General features: G+C 40.3%; 1 protein-coding gene across 1 annotated transcript; it reads right to left on the minus strand.

Moving 5' to 3' along the window:
* Positions 1-22: 22 nt before the first annotated feature.
* On the minus strand, positions 23-20,663 carry cfap43 (cilia and flagella associated protein 43). The gene is made up of 36 exons (XM_034292930.1): positions 20,571-20,663; positions 19,706-19,959; positions 19,487-19,583; positions 19,219-19,386; positions 18,879-19,029; positions 18,616-18,757; positions 16,524-16,600; positions 16,229-16,360; positions 16,027-16,143; positions 15,852-15,932; positions 14,628-14,776; positions 14,432-14,535; positions 13,833-13,985; positions 13,550-13,713; positions 13,237-13,401; positions 12,930-13,060; positions 12,545-12,716; positions 12,196-12,306; positions 11,529-11,606; positions 9,565-9,690; positions 9,366-9,470; positions 8,873-8,989; positions 8,523-8,714; positions 8,171-8,377; positions 7,993-8,082; positions 6,866-6,946; positions 6,521-6,649; positions 6,276-6,395; positions 6,066-6,173; positions 5,714-5,800; positions 5,533-5,621; positions 5,197-5,407; positions 4,840-4,952; positions 4,513-4,672; positions 1,583-1,747; positions 23-165 (listed from the first exon to the last, which is right to left on the minus strand). The coding sequence occupies exons 1-36, from the start codon at positions 20,597-20,599 to the stop codon at positions 70-72; spliced, it is 4,671 nt and encodes a 1,556-aa protein (XP_034148821.1). The 5' UTR covers positions 20,600-20,663; the 3' UTR covers positions 23-69.
* Between the last annotated feature and the right edge of the window lie 5,717 nt (positions 20,664-26,380).

A 26,380-nucleotide genomic window follows, 5' to 3' on the forward strand; every position in this document is an offset into this window, starting at 1 on the left:
GTGTAGCTCTTATTAGCACATGTTACGTTTTGACAATCCAATAAAATTTATGAAATCCGTTCTATGAAATTATATAAAATGTACCTTTTCCTGTAATGTTATGGTTTTCTCTACAGTTGAAACTTGCTTTGATATGCGGTTGTCATGATCCGTCTCACTTAGATACTGTGGGTGAAAAAACATTACTGTCATCTAAAATGATTGGCACTGTTGATAATGAGAAAAGGCTGTATGAAATAAACAACACGAAATATGTCAGATGTTAGACGTCTAAGGAAATTAATGAATGCATTTAATTGTCTCACGTAGGTGGTCGATCTTGATCTCCTGTTTTATTTCTGCTTCTTGCTGGTTTTCAGACCAGCAAGAAAGGCTGCATAGTACAAAGGTGTTATTACTGATGCTGAAGTGGGCAAATTAAGCATATCACTATAATCTAGGATGTTGTAAATTAGAATATCTCTGATTATGTCCTTAATCCTGTCTCGTTCCAAAAATCCTGTGAACAAGATGCCTCCCTTCTGCTAATGGATACGAGACTGTGTGTGTGTGTGTGTGTGTGTGTGTGTGTGTGTGTGTGTGTGTGTGTGTGTGTGTGTGTGTGAATCCACCTGCTTACACCTAGTTTGTGGCATGGTAAGTTATTGTTGAATGTTTTTCTAGCTTAAGCTACACATTAATGTTGTTGCCAGTCGTGTTTCCTCCAAAACAACCTAATAGCAGAATTTACAAAAGTGAAAGAAGATAATAGGTCATTTGTGGGGAGAAATCTAAGGGCCATGACACACTGATTGGATCGATTGGGGGGGGGGGGGGAAACAGCTCCTGCACTTAATTTAATGTCAAGATAATTCAAAGGTTTTCAAACAGATTTTTTTTTTAATCATTAAATACGATAAATAATTTTTATTGTTCGACAGCACTGACGCAAAAGCCTTTGACAGGTCATAAAATTTGCAACACTGTGATTTTCCTTTCAAAGTTTTGGCAATATAATTCACGATCATTACAGCTGCTTTGTAGGAAAGAATACAGTTCTGGATATGACTGTCAGATAAGAATTATGCATTTTAGAATTTTAGCAGGCAAGAAAATTTTGAGATCAGACAATAATGGTTAAGGTCACTATTCCCATCCTTAAGTAGCGGCAGCACACGGGCAGTTTTCCATTCTTTTGGAATAACCCCAGAAATGAGAGTTAGATTAAACATATGCGCTAGAGCTCCAGAGATCAGAGGGGCAGCAGTAACCAGCAGACCTGTGTCAAGTTTGTCAGCCCCTATGTTTTTCTTAGTGTCATTACTACTAAACATGAAGGACCTCTTTTTCTGTGGACTGACTCAGTGAAAACTCTTGACTGTTAACAAGAGGGGTACCCTGTCTGTGTCAAAAAATAACGTTAAACTGTTATTCCACTATTACAGAAATGTACTGCAATTATTATGCAAATATTCTACATATTTCTCCTTTAAGGCAAAGGGTGTTTATAAATCTACACATGTACCAGCAACTTACCTGACCACGGTATTTCTAGCATATCGGTATTAATGAGAAAAACGGAGCTAACCAGACCACAGCATACCTCTTGCAGCTCCTGAGAGACGTGCAGCATCTGGATGTCCCTAGCGGTGTTGTTCAGGTCCTCCATCTGCATCCTCATTCTCTTGTGCTCCCATTCCTGCTGGATGATGCCCTTACGGAAGTCCTTGCACTCAACCATGCTGTCTATTTTCTGCTCTCCCAGAGCCTGACAGAAGAGAACAGGTCAATATGCATCCTATGAGCTCTATAGATAACTGCCTGATTTGTATGTGTATATGAATGTATATATGTGTGTGTACACAGTGGATATAAAAAGTCTACACACCCCTGTGAAAATGCTAGGTTTTTGTGATGTGAAAGAATGGGTCAAAGATAAATCATGTCAAACCTTTTTCCACTTTTAATGTGACCTATAATGTGAACAAAAAGTCTTCAAGGGAGAAAAATGAAAAATAAAAACCTTACAATAACCTGGTTGCATAAGTGTGCAACCAGGTCTTATAACTGGGGATGTGGCTGTGTTCAGAATTAACCAATAACATAAAAAATAATGTTAAATAGAAGTCATTACACACCTGCCATCATTTAAAGTGACTCTGATTAATCATAAATAAAGTTCAGCTGTTCTAGTAGGATTTTCCTGACATTTTCTTAGTTGCATCTCAGAGCAAAAGCCAGGGTCCGCAGAGAGCATCCAAACAATCAGAGGGATCTCATTGTTGAAAGATAACAGTCAGCAGAAGGGTACAAAATAATTTCCAAAGCATTAAATATACCATGGAACACAGTGAAGACAGTCATCATCAAGTGGAGAAATATGGCACAACAGAGACATTACCAAGAACTGGACATCCCTCAAGATTTATCAAAAGATGAGAAGAAAACTGGCCAGGGAGGCTTCCAAGAGGCCTACAGCAACATTAAAGGATCTGCAGGAATTTCTGTCAAGTACTGGCTGTGTGCTACATTTGACAGCAATCTCCCGTATTCTTCATATGAATGGGCTATGGGGTAGGGTGGCAAGATGGAAGCCTTTTCTTACAAAGAAAAACATCAAAGTCTGGCTGATGTTTGCAAAAACAAACATCAAGTCCCCCAAAAGCACGTGGGAAAATGTGTTATGGTCTGATGAAACCAAGGTTGAACTTTTTGGCCATAATTCCAAAAGGTATGTTTGGCGCAAAAACAACAATGCACATCACCCAAAGAACACCATACCCACAGTGAAGCATGGTGGTGGCAGAAGCATGCTTTGGGGTTGTTTTTCTTCAGCTGGAACTGGGGCCTTAGTCAGGGTGGAGGGAATTATGAACAGTTCCAAATACCAGGCAATTTTGGCACAAAACCTTCAGGCGTCCGTTAGAAAGCTGAAGATTAAGTTCACCTTTCAGCATGACAACGACCAAAAGCAAAGCACACATCCAAATCCACAAAAGCATGGCTTCACCTGAAGAAGATTAATATTTTGGAATGGCCCAGCCAGAGCCCAGACCTGAATCCAACTGAAAATCCGTGGGGTGATCTGAAGAGGGCTGTGCACAGGAGATGTCCACACAATCTGAGAGATTTGGAGCTCTTTTGCAAAGAGGAGTGGGCAAATATTGTCACGTCATGCTAATAGACTCCTACCCAAAAGACTGAGTGCTGTAATAAAATCAAAAGGTGCTTCAACAAAGTATTAGTTTAAGTGTGTGCACACTTATGCAACCAGGTTATTTCAGTTTGTTTTTCAATTGAATTGTTCACGTTATAGGTCACATTAAAGGTGAAAAAAGTTCTGACATGATTTATCTTTGTCTCATTCTTTTACATCACAAGAACCTGGCATTTTAACAGGGGTGTGTAGACTTTTTATATCTACTGTATGTATGTATGTGTAAACAAAAAAATGTGAACCCTTGAAACTTATCATTGGATTTGATCATTGGTATCATGTGATCACACTTTAAAAAATGTGTTGAATTGCAGGGAATGTGGTGGGAAACTGGTAAAATCCCTGACTAGACAACAATCAGCTTGCAGGTAACCACCTAGTCAGCTTACCTTGATCTGAGACTTTCTGCAGACTGTCCACTAACATTAATCAATGCTCTACTGAGATGCATTGTATTTTAGTAATTAAGATATGTTTTCCTAATTATGAGAGATAATGTATGTTTCTTTTTCTCAGAACAATGTTTCATTATTAAAGGTCAAGCTGATAAAATAAATATATTTCCACTGCTTTTTATCCTCATATTTTCCAAGGGAGCAGTCATTCTGGTGGGCACTTGTGTATATAAGACTTTTACACAATTCTCTCCTGTGTTTGGGTAAAGAGTTCTGTTGATGTTTTGCTGAAAGAGCGGGGCCAGATTCAAGCTGCTGCAGTACGTGCTATACATATATAGTCTTAAACCTCTGGATAATTTTAGGCCTGTGTTAGTGACTTAATCATGTTCATTTATGTAAGCTGTACAGCAATTCAGTTTAATTATAAACTGCCAGTGTTCCAACTATATATCCATCTATTAACATCTATTTGTAGTCTGTGGATTTCAGTGCACTCTAAGGTTTATTACAATTCTGATAACTACTACTAATACCACTAGTATTGTTATTTTACATATTATTAAAATGTTTATGCTGTTACAACAATAATTTCAAACAATCACAGCTTGTTATCAGACAGATCAGAGCAGACAACACATTACATACTTTAGGAAAAATATTGCCCTGTTTTAAATCTGCTACAGTGCTAGTATGACTCACCTAGGGTCAATTAAAATAAAGAATGTCTATGGGTCACTGAGCTGGGTGTTTATTACAATGAATTTGGACTTTTGCTAACGAGGAAATGTGTGACCAGACATGGAAATAATACTGGCTTATGACTTTGGAATTTGCTATTCATTTGCCTGGTTTCCCGCATTTACAAAGGTTCCAAGTTTGGCAGTGTGTAAATGAATAGAGAATATCTATGGGTCTTACCCGGATGGTTTTGTTGAGATCCTCCACCACACACTTATGGATCAGCAAAGAGTCCGAGTAGTCGGCAATGAAGTCCCCATTCTCTATTTCAACTTGGCCCTGTCTGATTAGGATCTGGACCATGATGTCTAAACGGAAACGCATCTTCTCCTCTCGCAGCCTGTGGACACCAAGGGTTTAAAGACCATGACCGGTCAGTGAGACACCTGAACTAGCCTTGCATGTTAAGCTGTATCAATTGCCCAAAAAGAACTGTACAAACGAAACATTTGTGCTCACAGTACAATTTACTGTGCATTTAAGAATAGAACTCTAAAACACTTTTACCCATTGATTTCATCAATTAAACTTATAATTTCCAGTCTTGCACTCTCATCCTCATCACTCCTCTTCTGCAGGAAAGCCTGAATTTCAGCCAGAATCAAAGCTTTTATTTTCACCTAAAAAAAACAATACATAAAGTAAGACAATAATTAACGGGGGAATTAAGTAAATCTATTACATTACTCCACAAAACAGGATAATTAACAGGCCGGATCTGTCATTCTTGGAAAGTAGGTTATTTATTCTATTAAATGAATAGTAGGTTTCAAAGTAGGTTTACAAAGTAGGTTTGTAACTATCAGTTACAAAAAAGTCCATATATTGACATTTCCTCAGACAACCTGACTTCTTTTCCATTACCTGCTGCTCACTCTCTACTTTGGCTCTGCGGGCAAGGCAGAACCTCTCCCAAATTGATGGATCCAGACCTTCAGGCATGTTTTCTGGAGTGTCCAGCTCCTCCATGGCCTTCATCATCTGACAGAGGCCTTCGGCTGCCACTGGGCCCTGAAGGGGCCGCTCTTTAAAAGGATTGGTACTGTTGTCTGCCTGGGTCCTCATCCTCTGGACTCTGGGCAATCAAGGACTGTGATGTTACACAGTGGCAACCTCCTCTAAACATCTAAATACCTACCTAAGCACTTGTATTGGAGATACTTTATGACATTGTAGTCCTTTCATTCCTATATGCAGTACCTGGGACGGCGCTTGTATAACTTAAACAGCTGATCAACAACATGGCCTGGAACATCAAAGAACTCCTTCCTGAATCCCCTGTCAAGAAGCTAGGGGTATAAAATGTGTCAGATAGTAACTTGCATCAATTAGTGTATAACAGTAACTGACATGAGAGGGTAGAAGTGACTGCCAGCCATACTTTGTCTTCTGCAACAACATTGTCGTAGGTCTCCCGGAACATTTCTACGTTCTGTTTGTGCTTGTTGAGCTCTTCTCCAGTTTTACTCTGGATAGGGAATGTAATAGGGAATGTTAAGACATGGTGAAGGATTACTAGAACTCAAGAAAACCTGAAGGGAAAGACATTAAAATGCCACTTGTAGGCACTTGAAAAATATGCCAATCTAAGACAGAGCAACAGTCTAATATCTTCCTGAAGATAAAGCAGACATGCGTAGCTAACTTAAGAGCTCTTACTGAAGAATTGTATACCATCTCCATGAGAAACTATATGAATAATGAGTTATATGTAAATAGTAAAACAATCTCACCTTGTAGACCCTTACTTCTTCAAGTTTGAGGCTGAGCTCTGTCTCTCTATTGATCATTTCCTCCTCTATCAAAATGGAGTATACTAGATTGGCAATCTTGAGCTCTTCCTAGAAAATTATATAATAAAACAACACTGATATCACTGATACGTGATAATTATGAATTGCATATTTGCTTCAAAAATGTTTTCTTTATCTGCGCTATCTTACCTGGTATATCACCATCTCAGATTTGACCTTCCTCTCAAAGAGCTTGGTCAAGGTTTCATCGAACCCCTGTGTCGCTTCCATGATGGACGCTTGGAGTTTCTTCATTTCAGCTTCCAGAGTCTGGAAAAAGAAAGACAACGCAACATGTGACTTACATTAAGTTAGGGTCCCTTTATGTTTGTTGTTATACTGCATATTTATTTTTATAAAACTGAAAAGAGGATGTTTTCACAACAGAATCATACCTTTCTGTACTTCTCCTTCTCCTCATTCAGTTCTTTAACTCTCTTCTCATACTCTTTGTAGATCTTTTTCTCATCCTCTTTCCACTGAATGTCTGGTTTTGACACAATGAATTCAGGTTGAGGCACCTCCTTGAAATTAAAGAGCAGAGTCAGAAAATACATTCAAACACATTCACTACAATTTGTGTAATTCAATTTACTTCTCTTTATGAAATTGATGTCAATACATAATACATGTGTATAACACACAGTTAAAATATGTGTATCATGCAAACTTTTTTCAATCAATATCCCTTTCTACAGTACATTTAAGATTACAGTATTTTATTTAGAACACCACCATACCATCCTCAAGATGTCCTCTTTTTTCAGCTCAAGTACTCCAGCCATCATTTGATCCAGACCTCTCTCTCTTATATTGTCGCTCTAAGGTTAAAAAAGTACTACAAATTATATCAGTAAATAAGCAATTCAAAGGTTTATGATTTTTCAGACAATGTTTAGCTGTTTGCTCTAAAGTTCACGCTTCTGTAACAGAAGATTTCTATGTTCTGGCTCCATCACAATGCTTAAATTAGATCAGGAGAACACCTAGTTGTTGGGTTAGTTGTGTTTCTATAGTTTTCCAATAAACAAATATCGCAATATCAGCACCAAAAGACACCACATTCTGTTATAAATAGCTTATTTGTGGTCGAATTCTTTTTCAATTTACTGTATCACTGGAAGGAAGGCATCCATGAAATCCAAAAGAGGTGTTTACCCGTGAGGTCTGGAAACAAAGGGGTACATCAAAGCGCAAAGAGCTACACCACCAGGCAATCAAAATGCCAGGCACTTTTATGCACTCACTTAGCACAGCCAGGCACAGAACACCACATCAATGTTGGTGTTTCAAAGATATGGTGTTACTATGGTTTTAAACAGTTTACAATTAAAAAGGTACGTTCTTCTGAACAGTTTTGTTTGCGTCCAAAACATTTTTGTACATTAAGTGGGTGAGTTTTGGTGAAAAACCCCTTTAAGATTGTCACCTTAAAGTTGGTGGCAGCTCAGTTGCCAGTAGTTGCCTTTTTCTGAAGGTGTAACAAAACATATGGAAGGACATAATGTTTTTTTTATATATATATGTCCATCTCTGTCCATGAAATCTCTGCACAGTAGAACTGTGTTTTACTGTGTAATGCACATTGGCCTATCGACATATACACATTGCTATGCTTAAATTATGTAGACATTATTTAGAATAATTTTAAGCTAAACATTTTGATTTGTTTAATCATCCTTCATCAATTATCCATTTACCTCCACTACACAAATATATTACGTATGTGCAATCCCTATTGAAAAAACATAGGAATAACTGTGTATAGCCTCCACCACACCACTGCCAATAAGTAAACATGGATTAAGTGCGATATGATACATACTGATTTGGGAGAAGGAAAGGTAAGAAGCCAGTGAAACATTACCTTGGCCGCAAGCCGTCTTTGTTCCTCTTCTTTCTTCTTCTCTTCTTCTTTACTTCTTTGATCTGGGGTAAGGTGCTTTTCAAACGGAATCTGATGATGGGGAGGCATAAATCATAATTTGAGAAGCAGTAAGGCATATTGGTATTAAACCCCAAAAAACTGTTTAACCAAGTCTAACCTCAGAGTCCTCCACAGACAGCGCCCTCTCTGGCCGCTCGCTGTCCGACAGGCTAGGCTCCCACGGCTCCCCCTTCAGGTCCAGCTCTGACATGATCTCTCTAATACGGCGGTTTTTATCCATTACACGGTTGATCTCTTGCTCCTTCTGTTTGTGCACTCTATCAAAATCTGTGTTGAAGGCTGTCTTCACTTTGTAGATAACATCCTAGTTTGTAAGTATAGGCATGAGTACAAATGGAGTCTAGCAAGTCATTTAGTGAAATACTTAAACTCACTGTTGTTAATACAGGCTTCATACAAATGCATGTATAATTAAATGTTGAGTAAATGCTGCCCAAGAGTATGTTCACCTGTAGCAAAGTGATCTGGTTGATCTTCTGCTCTCTGATGTGCAAGTTGAACTGATTGTAGAGGTAGGGGTTTGAGCCTCCGTACTGTGCACTGAGGCTACCTGTGAGGGCGGCACTCTCCATCTCACGTCCTTCCTCCTCCTCTTCTTCTGCCACACTCCTGTTTTTCTTCTCCAGAATCTCCTGCTGGAGCTAAAATGTTTGGGTAGAGGTTGAATGGCAGGTAAAAAGAATGATATGTATACAGTATACATGGCTTAGGGTTATTGCAAGTGAAGGTACCCGGATGGGCCAGAACCTCAACAACTGCACTAGGACTATAGCAACATAACAGGCACGTTGTAACCCACAATGCTATCAGCACGTTCTATCTTCCTGATACTCTCCACTCTGTGAAGTTCACCAAGCTCCTGCTGTGTCCGTTCCTTCATAGGGTAGTTCTTCACCTCGTTTTCAGAGTGGAAGGCCTAAGGCAAGGCCAAAAAACAAGAAGTTGTAAAAGATATAGTAGGGTTTTGAAATTACTTGACCACCTTGATAGGAGTAAAAGATATCAAGGACCTACTGTAGAAAGACTCAGTATATGGAGGAAAGCTCGATCATCCTGCCCAATGCAAAACATTTTAAGAAAATGGCCCAGTACTTATCCTCACAAGAAAAAAAATCTACACTTTCTCTAAACAATTGTATTAGTATAAAAAAATACAATAGACAGTGTTTTCACCCAATACATTCCAATACATTTTTATTTTAATTTATAAAGGTTTGATGTTCAGGTGGGTCTTTGCACTTCATCATACCAAGATTCATTTTAGATCGCATTTTGGATGTGACTCAAGTTACCTTAATAGCTTGCCCTTTGACTTTCATAGAATCCCAGCATTCTTTCTTGAGGACGTCACGTAGATAACATTTGGCTAGGTTCTCCAACTCAATCTCATTTCGGACCTGAAAGGCAGTCATGAAGAACACTATCTCACTCACTCTCACTGTGTGTGTGTGTGTGTGTGTGTACGTGTGTGTGTGTACGTGTGTGTCTTACCCTGGTAACCTCCTGCTCTCCCTCTGCCTGCAGTCTTTTTTGCTCATCAACATCCAGGTTGAACTCCTGCTGCTCAAGCTTCTCCATGACAGGTAACATCTCGTTTTCTCTCATCATCATCTGGATCTAGAAAAAATTAAACAAATAATACAATTCCTCTCCTACAACTCCCCCCAAAATGATGGCAGCAGCTGCATTTTGGGACTTTCAGGCATATAGGTAGGCCCGACTCGACAATGAGGCAAAAGGGGGCAATTTGTGCCCCTCCCCAGTTTTGTTTCCCCCATAAACACTGATAAATGGTATATGAATTAGATATGCCCCCACCCCGCAGGTCATTTCATCCTGGAGCCGGGCCTGCATATAGTCTGGATAATGTAAACAAGTGCCATTTGGTTAGCTAGCTAACTACTGTACGTTTAATAGTAGTAGATAGCTACTAATAACTTAATGTAGCGGTATTTATACATTTGAGGTAAAACATAAAATTTTGTGGATATAGCTAATAAACTAATAAAGAAACGCAGATGAACAAAACAAGATATAGGAATTAAGGTAAAAACTGAATGGGTTACAAACACATGGAAGGAGAAACTTTAATAGGGAAGGTGATCAGGGGACACAGGTCATGGCAATGATAACAAAGAACTCTGCGGGAGAGAGTGTGCTTAATTCCCATTGTGCCAGGGCATGACATGAAGAAGCCTACTGGTACTTTTAAAACACATGAATTTGCTTGGCCATGCTTTATGGACTTCACCAGACAGATGTTGCTCTCCAGTTTTGTGATTAAAGAAATGTGTGAATGAATGTATTTAACAACTGTTGCCTTGTTGGTTTCCTAATAACAGCTTAGAGCAAACAACACAATTATCACAACATAGGTTAAAATGTGGCTATATTTTATTTGGTTTCACCAGTGGTTTTACCCATAGACGACGCCCTTTCGCTCTTTTCCATTGGTGAAAACTGAAGCCGCCAGTGTCCCGATACGGCGCTGACATCTTGGACTTGCGTCTGCGCAGATAGCGATCTTGGGACCAGTTCTGCGCAGTAGTTATGCGCAGTAGCGAGCAGGAAGTAAAGCCTTAAAGCCGCAAAATCAACGTCCCCTCCCCTGTGCCCCGCCCTCACTCTCCCTCGCAGAATGCGCATACCGTAATCAATCGCAAGTCCAAGTACAGTAGAACCTTTGCTTGTTAAACCTAGACGATATGTTAAAGCCTAACTTACATCATGTTTAACCTTAATTTAGAATAGGCCTAATACAAAAAGAATTGGTAACTTCTAGCTAACGATCACCTGCTAGCTATTAACGAGGCTTGTTGTCTTTTAGCTAAAGTTAGCTAGCCCATTACATTTATTTACTAATTAAATAGCTTATAAATTTTACTTACCGAAACAAATTCAAAGATCGATTGGAAATGCCAGATCGGTTAGCACAATGTACTGCAGAACAACCCATTATGTCCGTGTGAAATTATTTCAATTATAGAAATTTTGAGATTAAATGTTAAGCTCCAATCTCCTCAGTCCTCCGAAGGAGGATGGCGCTTCAGTGGCTCCTTGGCTCAGATAGCTGTCAATCAAAGCTGTGAATCACGACGTCACACCACCGTTTTTAGAGCATTAAATAACTAACTAAAAACCAACTTATTTTAAAAACAAACTCTTGAATTTACATTAGCGTGATACAAACTACAGTAAATGACAGAAACCAGCTTCGGAAAAAAGATAATTGAAGGGTAATTTAATTGTTTAGTTGGTCTCGCGTCCCATTGAATAACATGGGGAGGGCGTGGTTTATGACCTATACTGGGACCACTCACCAGGGGGCGATCGAGACGTTTTGGCTTCACTTTTCAGGGCTTGTGCGGCACGCTTGGTTTTACCCATGCACCGTCAAGGACATGCATATCTGATGTAAAACAAAAACATAAGGAGAAAATATGGGCTCTGCTTACTGTGTCACGCAACTGTTTGATATTTTTCCTCAGGCTTTTCTTTGTCTCAGAAAACTGCTGGCTCTCCTCCTTCATAACCTATGAATATATGGTAGTGTTAGTTGCAATGTTTGTATTGTCCAAAGACAATTTTGTGTGGGAGTCAGTTTGTTGTTAAAAAATGGTACATTGTTTTTTAAGTACCTCGGCCAACACTGACTCTCAACTAAATGGTATGCAGGTTATGATATTTCAGAATGCGTCAGATATAAAATTACACCCTCTTTCACTACTCAACATGATGTGACTTGAATAGCATACACCAAACAAGTCACCAAAATCTATCTTAAAATAAAATACTGAATAAAGTAAAGGAGCTATACCCAACATTGGCTGTTTCATGTTACATTACTTATTGTTTACAAAAATGTTCAACCCCAGAACACAAATAATACCACACTATTGATATCAGTTTTATGTTATATAACATCGGGTACACAAGTATTTCTGAATGGGAACATTCCTTTAGCGATACTGTGGTAACGCTGGAAACCAAGTCACACCTTCAGTCTTGGAGCAGACTTGACATGTCAAAGGAACTTCACACAAAAGAAACAGTAAACCTGAACATACTAACATCTTGTGAATGATGTGTTCGTGGTAAAGAGACGTAAGCAGTGTTACTGACCGCTTGCAGCTTTTTGTCCAACCAGGTAGAGTCTGAGGATGTGACTGAGGGTAGGGTGGTGTAACTCTCCTCCTGTTCTGTCAAATCAACAACCTGTCCCTTAAGACTGGCCTGAAGACAAGGGGACAAACACATTAACTCAACTGTATGTGTGAACTCACAAAACATATCGGAGAGAGGGGATAAACGAGCTGACTAAAAGAGGATTTGATTGATCTTAAAGTATCTTCTTCCCACTGACTCAAACGACAAGGCCCATGTGAATAGTTTGGGTGTATAGCTGGAGCAGCGAGATGTACCAAGTGAATTTTGAAGATACACAATCTATAAGAATGGTAACCTAGCCTACCTCAGTTCCTTGTCGGTCTGCTGACCCAGGGGTGGACAGGGCCTCTGGGTCCCAGTCAGCCATACTAGTGAGAACAGGGTCCTCTGTCGTAATCACGCTATCCTGGGTGTTGGCTATAGACTGGCTGTGCTGTGTAGCTGCATTCGCTTTGCCAGCACCAGCTATTTTCAGACTTCATACGAAATACATTAAAAAATATATATATATTATACTTCAATGTATTATAATGAGAAACGTTCTCCTTATAACAGCAGAAAATGGGAAATTGTTTAATAATCTATGGGTGTTTATAAGGAAAGCTGAGAACTGCCACATGTTCACGCGCTACAGTGACCTCTAGGGTGCAACAGCTGCATTGCATTCAGACTGGTGGATGTTACTTCACCTGAGTCTAGTGCAGACCAGAGAGCCATCTTTCAAGCCTGTAGTGATTATAGTCTGGCTGTCTGAGGTGAAGGAGACACTTCTCACCCCTCCCAGCCAACACGAGTGGCACTGGATCTGAACATATCGGTCCTGTAAATGACAGTTACAATATACTCATGTAAATAACATTATGAGCAGTTACAACAAATACATATCCTTCTCTTGCTTTACCAGATCTCTTTTAAGACGTACGTGCAATACTAACTGTATAACACATTGAAAGGTGTTAAATAAGTCTGTACTGCCTGAAGTGAAAGATGTTATACCAGACTGGATATCTCCCGAATACGCAGCAGCCCATCTTGGCCCACGGAGGCCAGCCATAACTGATGAGGTGACAGGAGGATGGAGGCGGGGCCCATAGGGTGACCCTCCACCTCCTTCTCTGGGTTCAGCTGGACCACCTCCTGGTCAGAGGACCTTTTTGTTCCCTGGGAATAAGACATGACAAATGTTGTTGGTATGAACAGAGAAAAACAAAACATACAAACCACCCAACACCAACAACTGGTCGATTGTTTGATATAAGATGTTTGCGGTTTTAAACCCTAGTCAGTCAGGTAATGAATGAGACCTTACCTCAGGTAGCTGGAACCTCTGGAAAACTTTCTTCTTGTGGCAGTAGCCAAAGATCCTATTGGCTCCCAGGGCAGAACAGCTGAGTGGGTAAGCAACCTCATACGTGCACCTTTGTAGAACGTTATTGTACAGACATCCTCTCAAATCTGCACACACTCCTGCTTCTGCAAACCAACAGCAGCACACATACATTCCATTTCTTTTTGGTTCCAGCATGTCAATACAGATATGAAAGAAATAGGTAAAACAGGCCCCTCCCTCACACACACAGAACAGTCCTTACCTGTGAGCTCTTGTACAGGAAGTGTAAGATGTGTAAGCAGTCTGCCCTCCTCGTTGCCTCTTCTCTTCTCTCCGGCACAAAGAGCCAGCAGTTGGACCTGCTTAATGTCCCTTCTGTACTGGGTCGACAGGGACAGAATGGCTCCTTCAACAGCTGGGGAAAACAAATGTAACGGCCTAAAGTGAGGTGAAGAACTACAAGTTTGGAGCTTCTGAGTGGTCACAGAGGGCAAATAAAATTAGGTGAGCATCATCTTGGATGGATTGGTATGATGTCAGACCGGGCTGCTACTTTTTCCTCTAATCGCACCCTACAGTAGCGATTCTTTGTGGTTGGACAGAAGCATGCATGCTCAATCGTGCGCTCTCCTCTAGTGTTTGTCAACTTCGAAATAACTCCTGGTTGACAAAGCAATGTGATAAGAAGCAGAATGGCTTAGCAAGATGTGCAATTGTGGGGACATGTCTCAATCTTCGGCCTACCAGAACCAGTTGCTGTGGCCATCATGGCACATTGGACATCACAAAATTGGAAAGGAAGGGGGAAAATAAATAAAAGGGGATAAACAAACAGACTATTTCGAGAGCACATCAATGTACCTGTGTATCCAATTATCTCAAATGTTCTGGAAGGCCTTGCATTTAAGACCACTATATTCCCATCCGAAGCACCAGTGACAAGAAAGTTTCCTCCCTGATCAAAACTGTCACCAAAACAAAACATTTAAAATGGAGTAAATGGAACACCATAATAGGACAATAAAAAATAAAACAGTCATTCATTGAAGATACTTGCAGTAGGTGGTCCACAGGAGTGTAGTAGAGCTTAACCCTGTGCACCAGACGAGGCAGCTGTTTCCTGGTCAGCTCAATGAACAGGACATGCCCCGACACTGTTCCCACAGCAACGTATTGAGCAATCGGACAGCAGGCCAAACTGGTTGCCTAGACACAAGTAGTTATTTGGTTTTTCAACAAAATATGATGCACTGTGTGTTCTGACACCTTTCTATCAGTACCAGCAGCAATTTGAGCTAGCTCGTCTGTTGAATCGGACCACACAGGCTAGCCTTCCCTAGCCTGTGTGCATCAATGAGCCTTGGCTGCCCATGAGCCTTGGCTGCCCATGACCCTGTCGCCGGTTCATCGCATTTCCTTCCTTGGTCCACTTTTGATAGGTACTGACCACTGCAGACTGGGAACACCCCACAAGGGCTGCAGTTTTGGAGATGCTCTGACCCAGTCGTCTAGCCATCACAATTTGGCTCTTGTCAAAGTCGCACAGATCCTTACGCTTGCCCATTTCTCCTGCTTCTAACACATCAACTTTGAGGGCAGTATGTTCACTTGCTGCCTAATAAATCCCACCCACTGACAGGTGCCATGATAACGAGATTATCAGTGTTATTCACTTCACCTGTCAGTGGTTTACGGCGGTTTATGCCTTTATTATACAATAAAAAGTACTGCATGACGTTCTATAAATATACCTGGTAAAACGGATTATAAAATCTGTTTACATGTATCTCAAATCATATTTAAGGCCTCAGAGCTGTTTTTTTCATATCAAATCATTTCTAGGTACCTTACTGTAATTTTTCAATGGTAATAACCAAAAGGAAAAATAGCATCTTAACAAATAATTTTGACAGAGCTGTTTAGTAGTGGTTAAAATCTTAAGAAGAATCCTTCAAAAAATGATGTTATTGGCAGAGAGGTGTGAAACTGTCTTACTGTTCTAAGAAATAATTTACCACCGTTTGATGTCACCAAGCAGCCATAAAGTTCTGTCCCACCTGAAAAATGTAATGCTGAACTTCCAGGCATTTCTTTGAAACAGCTCTTCATCCAAAAGGGAAAGTTATAGTTGTGAGATTTGTCTTTGACACATTTGCTATGGAATATGGGAAAACTGAATGTACATACACAATTATTGGGCAAGCTAAATTGATTATGGGCTACTGGTAAATTGCGATCGACATGTTGGAGACCACAGGAATAAGCTGAACTGAAAACAAACCTTTACATGAAGGGGTAAGGAACCGATACAGAAGCCAGCATCTACAGACCAAAGCTGCAACTCTCCAGAGTCCCTGACTGACTGTAACAAGGAGAACAAACAACATCAAATTATAATTGACAATGTATGACAGTTAATGTATGACTTAACATGATTGACATCAATGACTTCCTACCACACAGACGTTCTTATCAGTATACAGAGAAGCTGCTGCCACAAAGTCCCCACTGAGAATATCCAGGACTTTCACCACCTTTTCAGACTGGGATGGTTTATGCCTGTAGATGCGCCCCTGGTGGAAAACAAATGCCAACTAACAAGAGCCAGGAAATAATGACAATACGTATCCATAATAGCAAAATGTACATAGTACTCACTGTACTGGAAGCTAACAGCAGAATTTCATAGTCTGGGGAATATATTATGGTAGTGGCTGGTTCTTCCAATTTCCATGTTTGTGTAACCTCTACTTGGTTCCCCTTAATTTGCAAGCAGCGTAGAACATTCTCCTGTAAAACAGAAGTCAATTTAAATTAATACAAATCTGGGATATGTTATTGATGGCTATAAAAATGTGGTTAAGACCATCAAACTCTAGAAACAGACGTCATTCTCTTGAAACAACTAGAACTTGTGCATCCTCCAATTTTTGTGAGAAGCAGAAATTGTTACCTTTCCTGCCACGAACAGTCCATCTTTGTGTAGCGCTAAGCTCTGGAAACTGCCTTGCTGAAACTCAGGACAGTCACCTGGACAATGGTAGAGACACATATTTTATCATCAGTTTATCAATCAAGTCTACACACCTTTATTAAAAAAAATAATGTATGTAAGCTGCAGAGAAATTAACCATTTGTGTTTCACTTTAATACTGTTGGTAAAAGGATCGTATTACTGATGAAAGAAAGTAGACCGTCAGCCTTTAAATAATCAGAAGATGCATTTTCAATGTGTGTAGACCTTTGATATCCATCCTGGAGTACAGTGGATATAAAAAGTTTACACACCCCTGTTAAAATGCCAGGTTCTTGTGATGTAAAAGAATGAGACAAAGATAAATCATGTCAGAACTTTTTTCACCTTTAATGGGACCTATAATGTGAACAATTCAATTGAAAAACAAACTGAAATCTTTGAGGGGGAAAAATAAAAAATAAAAAACTCACAATAACCTGGTTGCATAAGTGTGCACACCCTTAAACTAATACTTTGTTGAAACACCTTTTGATTTTATTACAGCACTCAGTCTTTTTGGGTAGGGGTCTTTTAGCATGGCACATCTTGACGTGGCAATATTTGCTCACTCTTCTTTGCAAAAGCGCTCCAAATCTGTTACTGTACATTGCAAGGACATCTCCTGTGCACAGCCCTCTTCAGATAACCCCACAGATGTTGAATTGGATTCAGGTCCAGGGTCTGGCTAGACCATTCCAAAACGTTAATCTTCTGGGTGAAGCCATAATTTTGTGGATTTGGATGTGTGCTTTGGGTCGTTGTTGTCCTGAAAGGTCAACTTCCTCTTCATCTTCAGCTGTCTAACGGACGCCTGAAGCTTTTCTGCCAAAATTGCCTGGTATTTGGAACTGTTCATAATTCCCTCCACCCTGACTAAGGCCCGGTTCCAGCTGAAGAAAAACAGCCCCAAAGCATGATGCTGACACCACCATGCTTCACTGTGGGTTTGGTGTTCTTTGGGTGATGTGCAGTGTGGTTTTGCGCCAAACATACCTTTTGGAATTATGGCCAAGAACTTCAACCTTGGTTTCATCAGACCATAACACATTTTCCCACATACTTTTGGGGGACTTGATGTTTGTTTTTGCAAACTTCAGCCAGGCTTGGATGTTTTTCTTTGTAAGAAAAGGCTTCTGTCTTGCCACCCTACCCCAGATCCCATTCATATGAAGAATACGGGAAATTGTTGTCACATGTAGCACACAGCCAGTACTTGACAGAAATTCCTGCAGTTCCTTTAATGTTGCTGTAGGCCTCTTGGAAGCCTCCCTGGCCAGTTTTCTTCTCGTCTTCTCATAAATTTTGGAGGGACGTCCAATTCTTGGTAATGTCTCTGTTGTGCCATATTTCTCCACTTGATGATGACTGTCTTCACTGTTTTCCATGGTATATCTAATGCTTTGGAAATTATTTTGTACCCTTCTCCTGACTGATATCCTTCAACAATGAGATCCCTCTGATGCTTTGGAAGCTCTCTGCGGACCATGGGTTTTGCTCTGTGATGCAACTAAGAAAATGTCAGGGAAATCCTACTAGAACAGCTGCACTTTATTTGTGATTAATCAGTCACTTTAAATGAAGCTAGGTGAGTAATGACTTCTATTTATCGTGAGTTTGAATGTGATTGGTTAATTATGAACACAGCCACATCCCCTGTTATAAGAGGGTGTGCACACTAATGCAACCAGGTTATTGTAAGGTTTTTATTTTTCATTTTTCCCCCTTGAAGATTTCAGTTTGTTTTTCAATTGAATTGTTCACATTTTAGGTCACATTAAAAGTGGAAAAAGTACTGACATGATTTAACTTTGTCTCAATATTTTACATCACAAAAACCTGGCATTTTAACAGGGGTATGTAGACCTTTTATATCCACTGTATATTTAAGAATACTGATTTGATGTCCATGCAGATATAGTCTAAACAAACACTGAAACAGATTATGATCTACAGTCTTTTGGGCAATGTTTCTAAGATTGGAAACTCTGTTAAAACAACCTTGATAGCGCTTTGTTAAAACAGGTTGTACCTGAGGGGCTGATGAGAACAAAGACAGTCAGGGAATCTGAGTCAACCTGCAGTAGGTGGCCTTCCTGACAGCCCACAAAAAGCTCTGAGGCTGTCCAGCAGATTGCACTAGGCTTCAGCTTGGTCTTGACGTGATCTTTGGGCTTAGAAAACAGAGAAAGAATTCAATTATTGTGGAAGAATTAAAACGGAAAGACAAGTAAACTACAAAGGTTAGACATGAGACAAGTCTGTGCAAATAGTTCCAGTGATTAAGAAAAGTACCACAAATGCTTCTGTCTTGGCTCCTGCAAGCCCTGCAATGGCTGAGATTGGCATCTGAGGTCCCAAGTAGGTAAGCTTTCCAGTAGGGATATGAGAGGGGTTCCTCTCCCTCTCAACCAGAGAGCCATCCGTCACAGGAAGCTCTATCACACTAACGATTAACAATGTAAAACATAATAAATACCACATTCATTAAATAAAGTGTACACACAATAAAATTTGAATTGATTACAACATCTTGACAATATTAACCTCAGTTTTGGTCACTTATATAATCATAGGTTGGTTGTATGTCAGTAGAATCACAAATGTTTATTTAGTTTCAATTAACCTCAGTTACCTCGGTTTCATTAAATGAAAGCTGTCACACTTCTCAATGTTCCAAACTGTAAGGGATGAAGCACTCAAAGTGCAAATCTGGAGCCAATTCACTGGGTTAAATGTTAAAGAGGTGATGTCTTTTCCAGCTTGTGGTTGGTTGCAAACTGGATTCCCGGTTTCCCAATTCCTAAAACAATGTACCACAAATAGTGTATAAAATGTGCTTTACTATACAAATTGTACAAAAACTAAAAAGGACATGCAAAAAAGGTATTAATAGTAGTTACCATACTGTTAAGGTGTGGTCCGGTAGTGATGAGCAGCAGGCCAAATAAGTACCAGCAGTACTTAGTGCCAGAGATGTGTAGTCCAGTTTGGCTGCTCCTGTAAATGGAAACAAAACACTTTATTAATATTGCTTATAACAGTGAGCATTTGAAAAGCTAAATGCAATGTAACTCATATATTAGGTAATGTTAAAATGATTGTGTCAGAAAAAGACATACCCTTTAGTTCATTCTTCAGCTTAAGTTCAGGATAATTGTACACAAATATGGAGGGATTCAGTTTATGGTCAGAGAATGCAAAGGTCCGGGAATGTCCATTTGCTGTGAACGAACCAATACCTCGACCAGGACACTGCAGAACACTTCTTATTTCTGTCTCCATATTCAGAAAAACGATGTAGTTCCCACAGACGTAGCAGGCTGTATTCTTGTCAACAAATTCAACATTTGTGCTTGTCAAACCCTGGGCCCACCTAAGAAACAAAGCACATTTTAGAAAGAAGGTAAAAAATGTGAGAAAGGTCTGGTGGAACAATGCGTCAAACTTTGAAAGCCAATAAATAAGCAAATCGTGAGATACCCCCGACAATAGGCATTGATTTGCTAAATAATTTTTATTACAAATACTGTATGTACAGAAATGCGATATCCAACAATTTCAAGAAACTGCACAGTAGAAACCAGGGCTTCATCTGTGAGGAGCAGCAATCTGGCCAAGACACTGGTGAAAGCGACAAACATGCAGATAAGCTTCCCTGGCATGGTTTCTGACAGATTCTGTAGCAATTTGTTTCAGCTGTACAAAAACCAGTTACATCAGCTGTCCGGGTGTCCGGTCTCAGACGATCCCGTATGCTGTACTGTAGGTTACATGGTCTGCAGTTGTGAGGCCAGTTGTGTGTACTGCCAAATTCTCTAAAACAATGTTGGCTTACCGTAGAGAAATTAACATTAAATTCTATAGCAAAAAACATTGAATCAGCTGTACTATTTGCTGGTGGCTAAATTAACAGAGACTTTTTAGGAATCAAGAAGCATAACAAAATCATTAAAATGATCATCAAAACTATGCATTTGATCTTACCTGACTTCTAAATTGCCCAATACGTCCATTTCTGAAAATATATTTATAGACTAAGTAGCAAAGAGTTAACAAAACTGTGCAAGACAAATCAACTGAACGGCAATGCAGGCGCTAAGGCTTGCTTGTGTTACCTTGACTACGACGTCCTTTGTACTGGTCTTGGTTCACCACGTTTTAACGTCCTGGGACGTTCAGATAGAAATTCACTACATAGAACAAACATGAATTTCGTAGAGTAGAATGCCTACATGTAGAATCTAGGGACCATGCTCTTTTCATACAATTTATATCTAAAACAAAGTTTAGCAACAGCACATTGCCCAAAGCTGTGGGACTTGCGTTTACGTCGACTGGATTAACCCATTTGTTCCCAAAGGTTTCATTCATATCGTCAGGTTAATGTTTTAATATATAAACACGTTCTGCATTAATTATTTTGAATATGCTTATGTACCTTTTCAGTATGAAGAAACTATTTGGCTTCTGTCCAAGGGCATAGGTTTGTATTGTACACTGTTCAAAACAATTGAAGGAACACTTAAATCACATATCAGGTCTCGATGAAGAAAATAATGATCAAAATCTTTACTGTACATTGTGTAATTTGTGTAAATTATATCACCTGGTATAATTTCCATGCTCTTGAGACTATATTGGGAGACACAACAAACCTTGCAACGGTACGTATGGATGTGCCATCCTGGAGGAGGTGGACTACCTGTGCAACCTGAATGGGCTACAGGTACCGCCTCATGCTACCAGTAGTGACAAGGACACTAGCAAAATGCAAACTTGTGAAGAAACGCTCAGGAATGATAAGGAGAGAGCAACTGTCTATGGCCACCACAAGCAAAACCATTCCCTTTTTGGGGGTTGTCTAGCTGTTGCCTCTCCAGTGCACCTGTTGTCACTTTCATTTGTACCAAAACAAGTGACATTGATTCACAATTGCTTATGCTTCCTAACTGGACAAGCTGATATCCCTGATATTTAATTGACTTCCTATTGTCAGTGGCTGTCATCCTCACGATCAGCTAGAGGGAACCCGGTGTCACTGTGATTACGGTAACCGGTTTGGCTCTGGCTCAATCTGTCCCGTGACCTGGAAGTGGATGCCGTCCCCGGGCAGCTGTACATGTAGCTGTACGATATCATCTGGACCTTCAGGTGCAGACAAAGTGATTGATGATCAAAAAGACATCTTAGAGCCCTTAACTACCTCACTGAATGACACATCAATGTTGAATTACAGTGGGTCTTAAAAAAGACTTTGGAGATATTGTTAGAAAAGATAAACTTTATAATCTGTGAATTATATTTATTACATAATATGTACACTACCGTTCAAAAGTTTGGGGTTGCTTTGGTCTTCGAAAGAAAATCAATTTTTTTGTCCATTAAAATATATAATTGATCAGAAATACAGTGCAGACATTGTTAATGTTGCAAATTACTTTTGTAGCTGGAAACGGCTGATTTTCAATGGAATATCTACATAGGTGTACAAAGGCCCATTATCAGCTACCACAAAGAATAAGAAAGGCCATAAATTCATGCAAGGAAGAGCCTCGGGTCATGTAGCTTTGAACAATGTTCTGGAGGTGGCCCTTGTTGCCTTCTGAGGTGATACAGCTTTTGCACAATTTTCTCTGAGCCAAACTCCAAAATATTATTATACATTGCCCTGTACACTTTATGGTTAAACCTGGGTCTCTGAGTAGTCTGACATTGCACAGAAGGCAGCCATGATCTTCGGATCAGGTCTGGTGATTTGCGTGCAATGTCAGCAGATCTGTTTTGGATTGAATCTTTTACATTGTCACTGTGTAAGTGATCAGAGGATCAGGGTAGAGGTGCAGAATCAGGGCTGGTTGACAGGTTATCACAGAAAGTGATGCTACATCAGAACAATTTTTGGCATCCTCCTTCTCTCCATCTGTGTTGTCCCCAAAGCCTTGTGCTACAGTGGTCTCTGGCCTCTCACGTGGAGATGATACTCCGTTTTTGGCATCAGAAACCACAGATTCCATGACCTGGCTCACCAATACTTTAAAAAGGCTGGCAGTTTCAATGAACTCTGATGAATAGGAGGACCATGAAATCTTCAGACACAGTAGCCAAAAGGCTGACCCTCTGAAAGAAACTCAGTGAAGATAATGAAGGCAGAAGGCTAGGAAGCATGTGTTTCTGACTCCACAGCAAACAGCTGAACTAACTTTTGTCCTTCCTTTCCAGTTCATCAAGAGCCATATCGGATGCACTCTTTCCAGTTGACACTGTCAGAACCAGGGGGGACTGTCAGAAACAATGCAGTTTACTTGGTAGAAAGATCACATAAGAGGGGACCAATCCTTCCTTGAGATATAATATCCTCCTGTGTGGCCACTGCAGCTGTCAGATCAGGACATTCATTTAACATTAACATGAATTCAACCCTGCATGGATAATGTAAATAATAATACATTGTTCAATACTGCACTGGATATCATAAAATGCACCTGCAGAAAGCTGTAAAATAAAATAGTGTTTTCACAATTAAATTATTATAGACACACAGACAACGCTGGGAACATTCCTATTGGGATAGGGTGTTCAGGACCTGAAAGTGTGTGCGCCGCTGTCACTCTTATGTATCGGCTTCGTCGTGTATTTCACATCCCTTATGAGCTCCAGTCTTGCCTGCTGAAAGGGAGCAAAGGGTTTTGCACTGCTGTCACTCTTGGTTGAGTCAGTGTCATCCTCTTTCACCCTCAGTCTGCAGGCCAGGGCAGGCACCAGGATATGCAGAGAGGTCTGGGAAATAAAGGTCATTACTGGCTTGCACAATTTGACAAGATATCCCAAGGTCATCTGTTTCAAGAAAACGAATAGAGCAAGTTCGTCAGTGCATCTGTGATGTAAGGCTTTCTAGATAGTACCCAATTGTTGTCTTTGACTTAGATAAAATCTGATACTACATATTCATTTATAAAATATTAGACCCGCGTTATCCAACTTTTTTAGTTACAGAGATTTTGCAGGAAAGACTTGAGGATTGGGTAGCAGTAGCCAATCCCATTTTTGTTTCCTGGGCCGAAGGCAAAATATTTTTAAGCCGGCCTGCTCTAGGCCTAATTGTCAAACACATTGCAGTGTGCACAGCCAAGAATGGTACTCTGCCAGTAAAATAAATAACCTACAGTATGGATATGCGTTTGCGATAAGGTTATGCCTCCCTCATGTGGCAATATCTTGATATTACATGTGTAATTTTACTGCACACAGTAAGGAAGGCTGGAGTCCTGCACAGGTAAATCTAAATTAACACATTAAATAATGCTATTTGACCTGTCAAATAAGACACTGATTATAGAACCATCCTTAAAGGGGCACTGTGTTGAATCCTGCCTGTAAATAATAACACAACTTGTTGTTTCGTCCTCCTGCCTTAATAAATTATTACCTAGTCCAGGATGGTTTCGGGTGGAATGCTACTGCGACTGTATAAAGCGAGTATAAGGAGATTTTAAGACATGCAAACTGTGTTAAGTAAACTTTTATAAATCCCCTCCCAAAAAAATCCAACCATAAATATTCATTTTGGGGGTGGGTACACGTTTATCGGCTGCACTACAGTAATGCAACCAATTTCCATGGCTGAAATCTCAGTCAGGTACTAGCTTTTCCTGATGACTGGACTAAACATGGAAAGTGATAGCAAAGTCCCTGCAATGAAAAAACATTTTTTTGCGACTGAACGCTGGGAATTCTCAGATGGCCAAGGGACATACACATTTTAAATATTGGAACCAGTTTAGAAATGAGGGAAGGATAAAGGGTCCTTGATGTGCGCAAAGCTGGTAGACACAAACCCAACATTCAAAACGTATTGATTAAAGAAGCAGACTGGGACTTAATTGTTTTTTAAACCTCCCATTTTGGGCTGGATGTGTAATACACAACATCGCTGATTTTGCGGGAACACTTCTTGGATAGAAAGCACTACTTTTACAACAAGTGGGCTCAAATCACAGACTGCATCTTTAATAGTTATACACAACCTTTCACTGGGAGGTTTGGTTTTTGACAAGCTTTCTGGAAGTAAGGGCATGTGATTGAGAGCTTCAAGTGACAGGACAGAAATGAATTACTATTTTCCTTGACAGCCTTTCAACTATATAGAATATTTACAACAGTAAAATTATAACTATACACTGTGGCAAGCTAAAATTGGTTAACTTAACAAACACCTGTGGCCTGTGAACAGATGGTGGAAAAAACACTGGATTATTCTAATGTTCAGGAATTGGTATTGCCACACTGTCTTGACTGTCACATTGTTAAATTGTATTTCCTTAAAGCTTTGGAGCTTCAACCAAGGTTAAAAAAGTTAATGTGTAGCTATCAATTATGTCAGGTCTCCAAACAAATAAACAGTTCATCATACAAACTGACAAAATTCAGAAAGCTGCCTTCAGCATCTAAAAATCATAGAAAAACTAATAATGAAAACAATGACATTAAGCACATTTTGCTGTAGGTAAAATAAAATAAATAGGAAAGATTCTGTAAATAAAAATATATTTTTTATTTAATAAAAAACAACATGTATACAAAAATAATACTTTAACAAGTGCTTTCAATTTCCATTTCTAACCATGCACTTATATTTGCCATATTCAATCCCAGCCAATGCTAGTCTGTGCCGAAGTGACTGGCCTTCGGAGATTACTTCTTATTTTGATACCAAAACAAATAATGCGTGGCCAAAGAGATTAACTTTTACGTCTCATACTCAAGGCAACTGTTTCAATCCAAGTGGCAGTTTAATTTAGCAGACTCCTCACATTCACGTATCTTTGGCCATGCACACAAGTAGTAGATTTGGCACTGTCATGAAAATGCACTAGCAAAAAATACCCCCATACCTCCTTTCTAATATGGTGGTGGATCGTTGATGGGCGGTGCCGGCTCTAGCCCTTTGAGGGCCCTAAGCAAGATTTTATTTGGGGGCCCCCTCTCCCCAATTGGTCGGGGTGTCCCCCAGCATTCAGAGGCCACCTAGCCGTCGGAGGACCTAAGTGACATCTTATATCGCTTATGCCTGGAGCCTGCCCTGTCGATGAGGCTATTCGGCCTCCGCTGGTCCCAGAGTCCTTAGAAAGGAGTTGCTTGAGAAATAATAGTTATTTTTCAACAGTTCTTAATGGCTAACATTGGGTGCCGAATCACAATGGCTGTCTGATTTGCATATTCTTTTTTATCACTATATATCTATCTCTCTCAATGAGAGTGAGTGAGTGAGAGAGAGCGCGTGTGTGTGTGTGAGAGAGAGCGCGTGTGTGTGTGTGAGAGAGAGCGCGTGTGTGTGTGTGAGAGAGAGCGCGTGTGTGTGTGTGAGAGAGAGCGCGTGTGTGTGTGTGAGAGAGAGCGCGTGTGTGTGTGTGAGAGAGAGCGCGTGTGTGTGTGTGAGAGAGAGCGCGTGTGTGTGTGTGAGAGAGAGCGCGTGTGTGTGTGTGTGTGAGAGAGCGCGTGTGTGTGAGAGAGAGAGCGCGTGTGTGAGAGAGAGCGCGTGTGTGTGAGAGAGAGAGCGCGTGTGTGAGAGAGAGCGCGCGTGTGTGAGAGAGAGCGCGCGTGTGTGTGAGAGAGAGCGCGTGTGTGTGAGAGAGAGCGCGTGTGTGTGAGAGAGAGCGCGTGTGTGTGAGAGAGAGCGCGTGTGTGTGAGAGAGAGCGCGTGTGTGTGAGAGAGAGCGCGTGTGTGTGAGAGAGAGCGCGTGTGTGAGAGAGAGCGCGTGTGTGAGAGAGAGCGCGTGTGTGAGAGAGAGCGCGTG

This window comes from Esox lucius, chromosome 6 (assembly GCF_011004845.1).
Source record: "Esox lucius isolate fEsoLuc1 chromosome 6, fEsoLuc1.pri, whole genome shotgun sequence".
Classification (NCBI taxonomy): domain Eukaryota; kingdom Metazoa; phylum Chordata; class Actinopteri; order Esociformes; family Esocidae; genus Esox; species Esox lucius.

Excerpts from the sequence above, each read along its gene's own strand:
- cfap43 (XM_034292930.1), bottom strand. The coding sequence starts at position 20,599 with ATGGACGTATTGGGCAATTTAGAAGTCAG. Across the intron at positions 19,030-19,218 it reads TTTCATTTAATGAAACCGAG|TGTGATAGAGCTTCCTGTGA; the intron begins GTAACTGAGGTT and ends GTTAATCGTTAG. Across the intron at positions 9,471-9,564 it reads GAGAGCAGGAGGTTACCAGG|GTCCGAAATGAGATTGAGTT; the intron begins GTAAGACACACA and ends ACTGCCTTTCAG.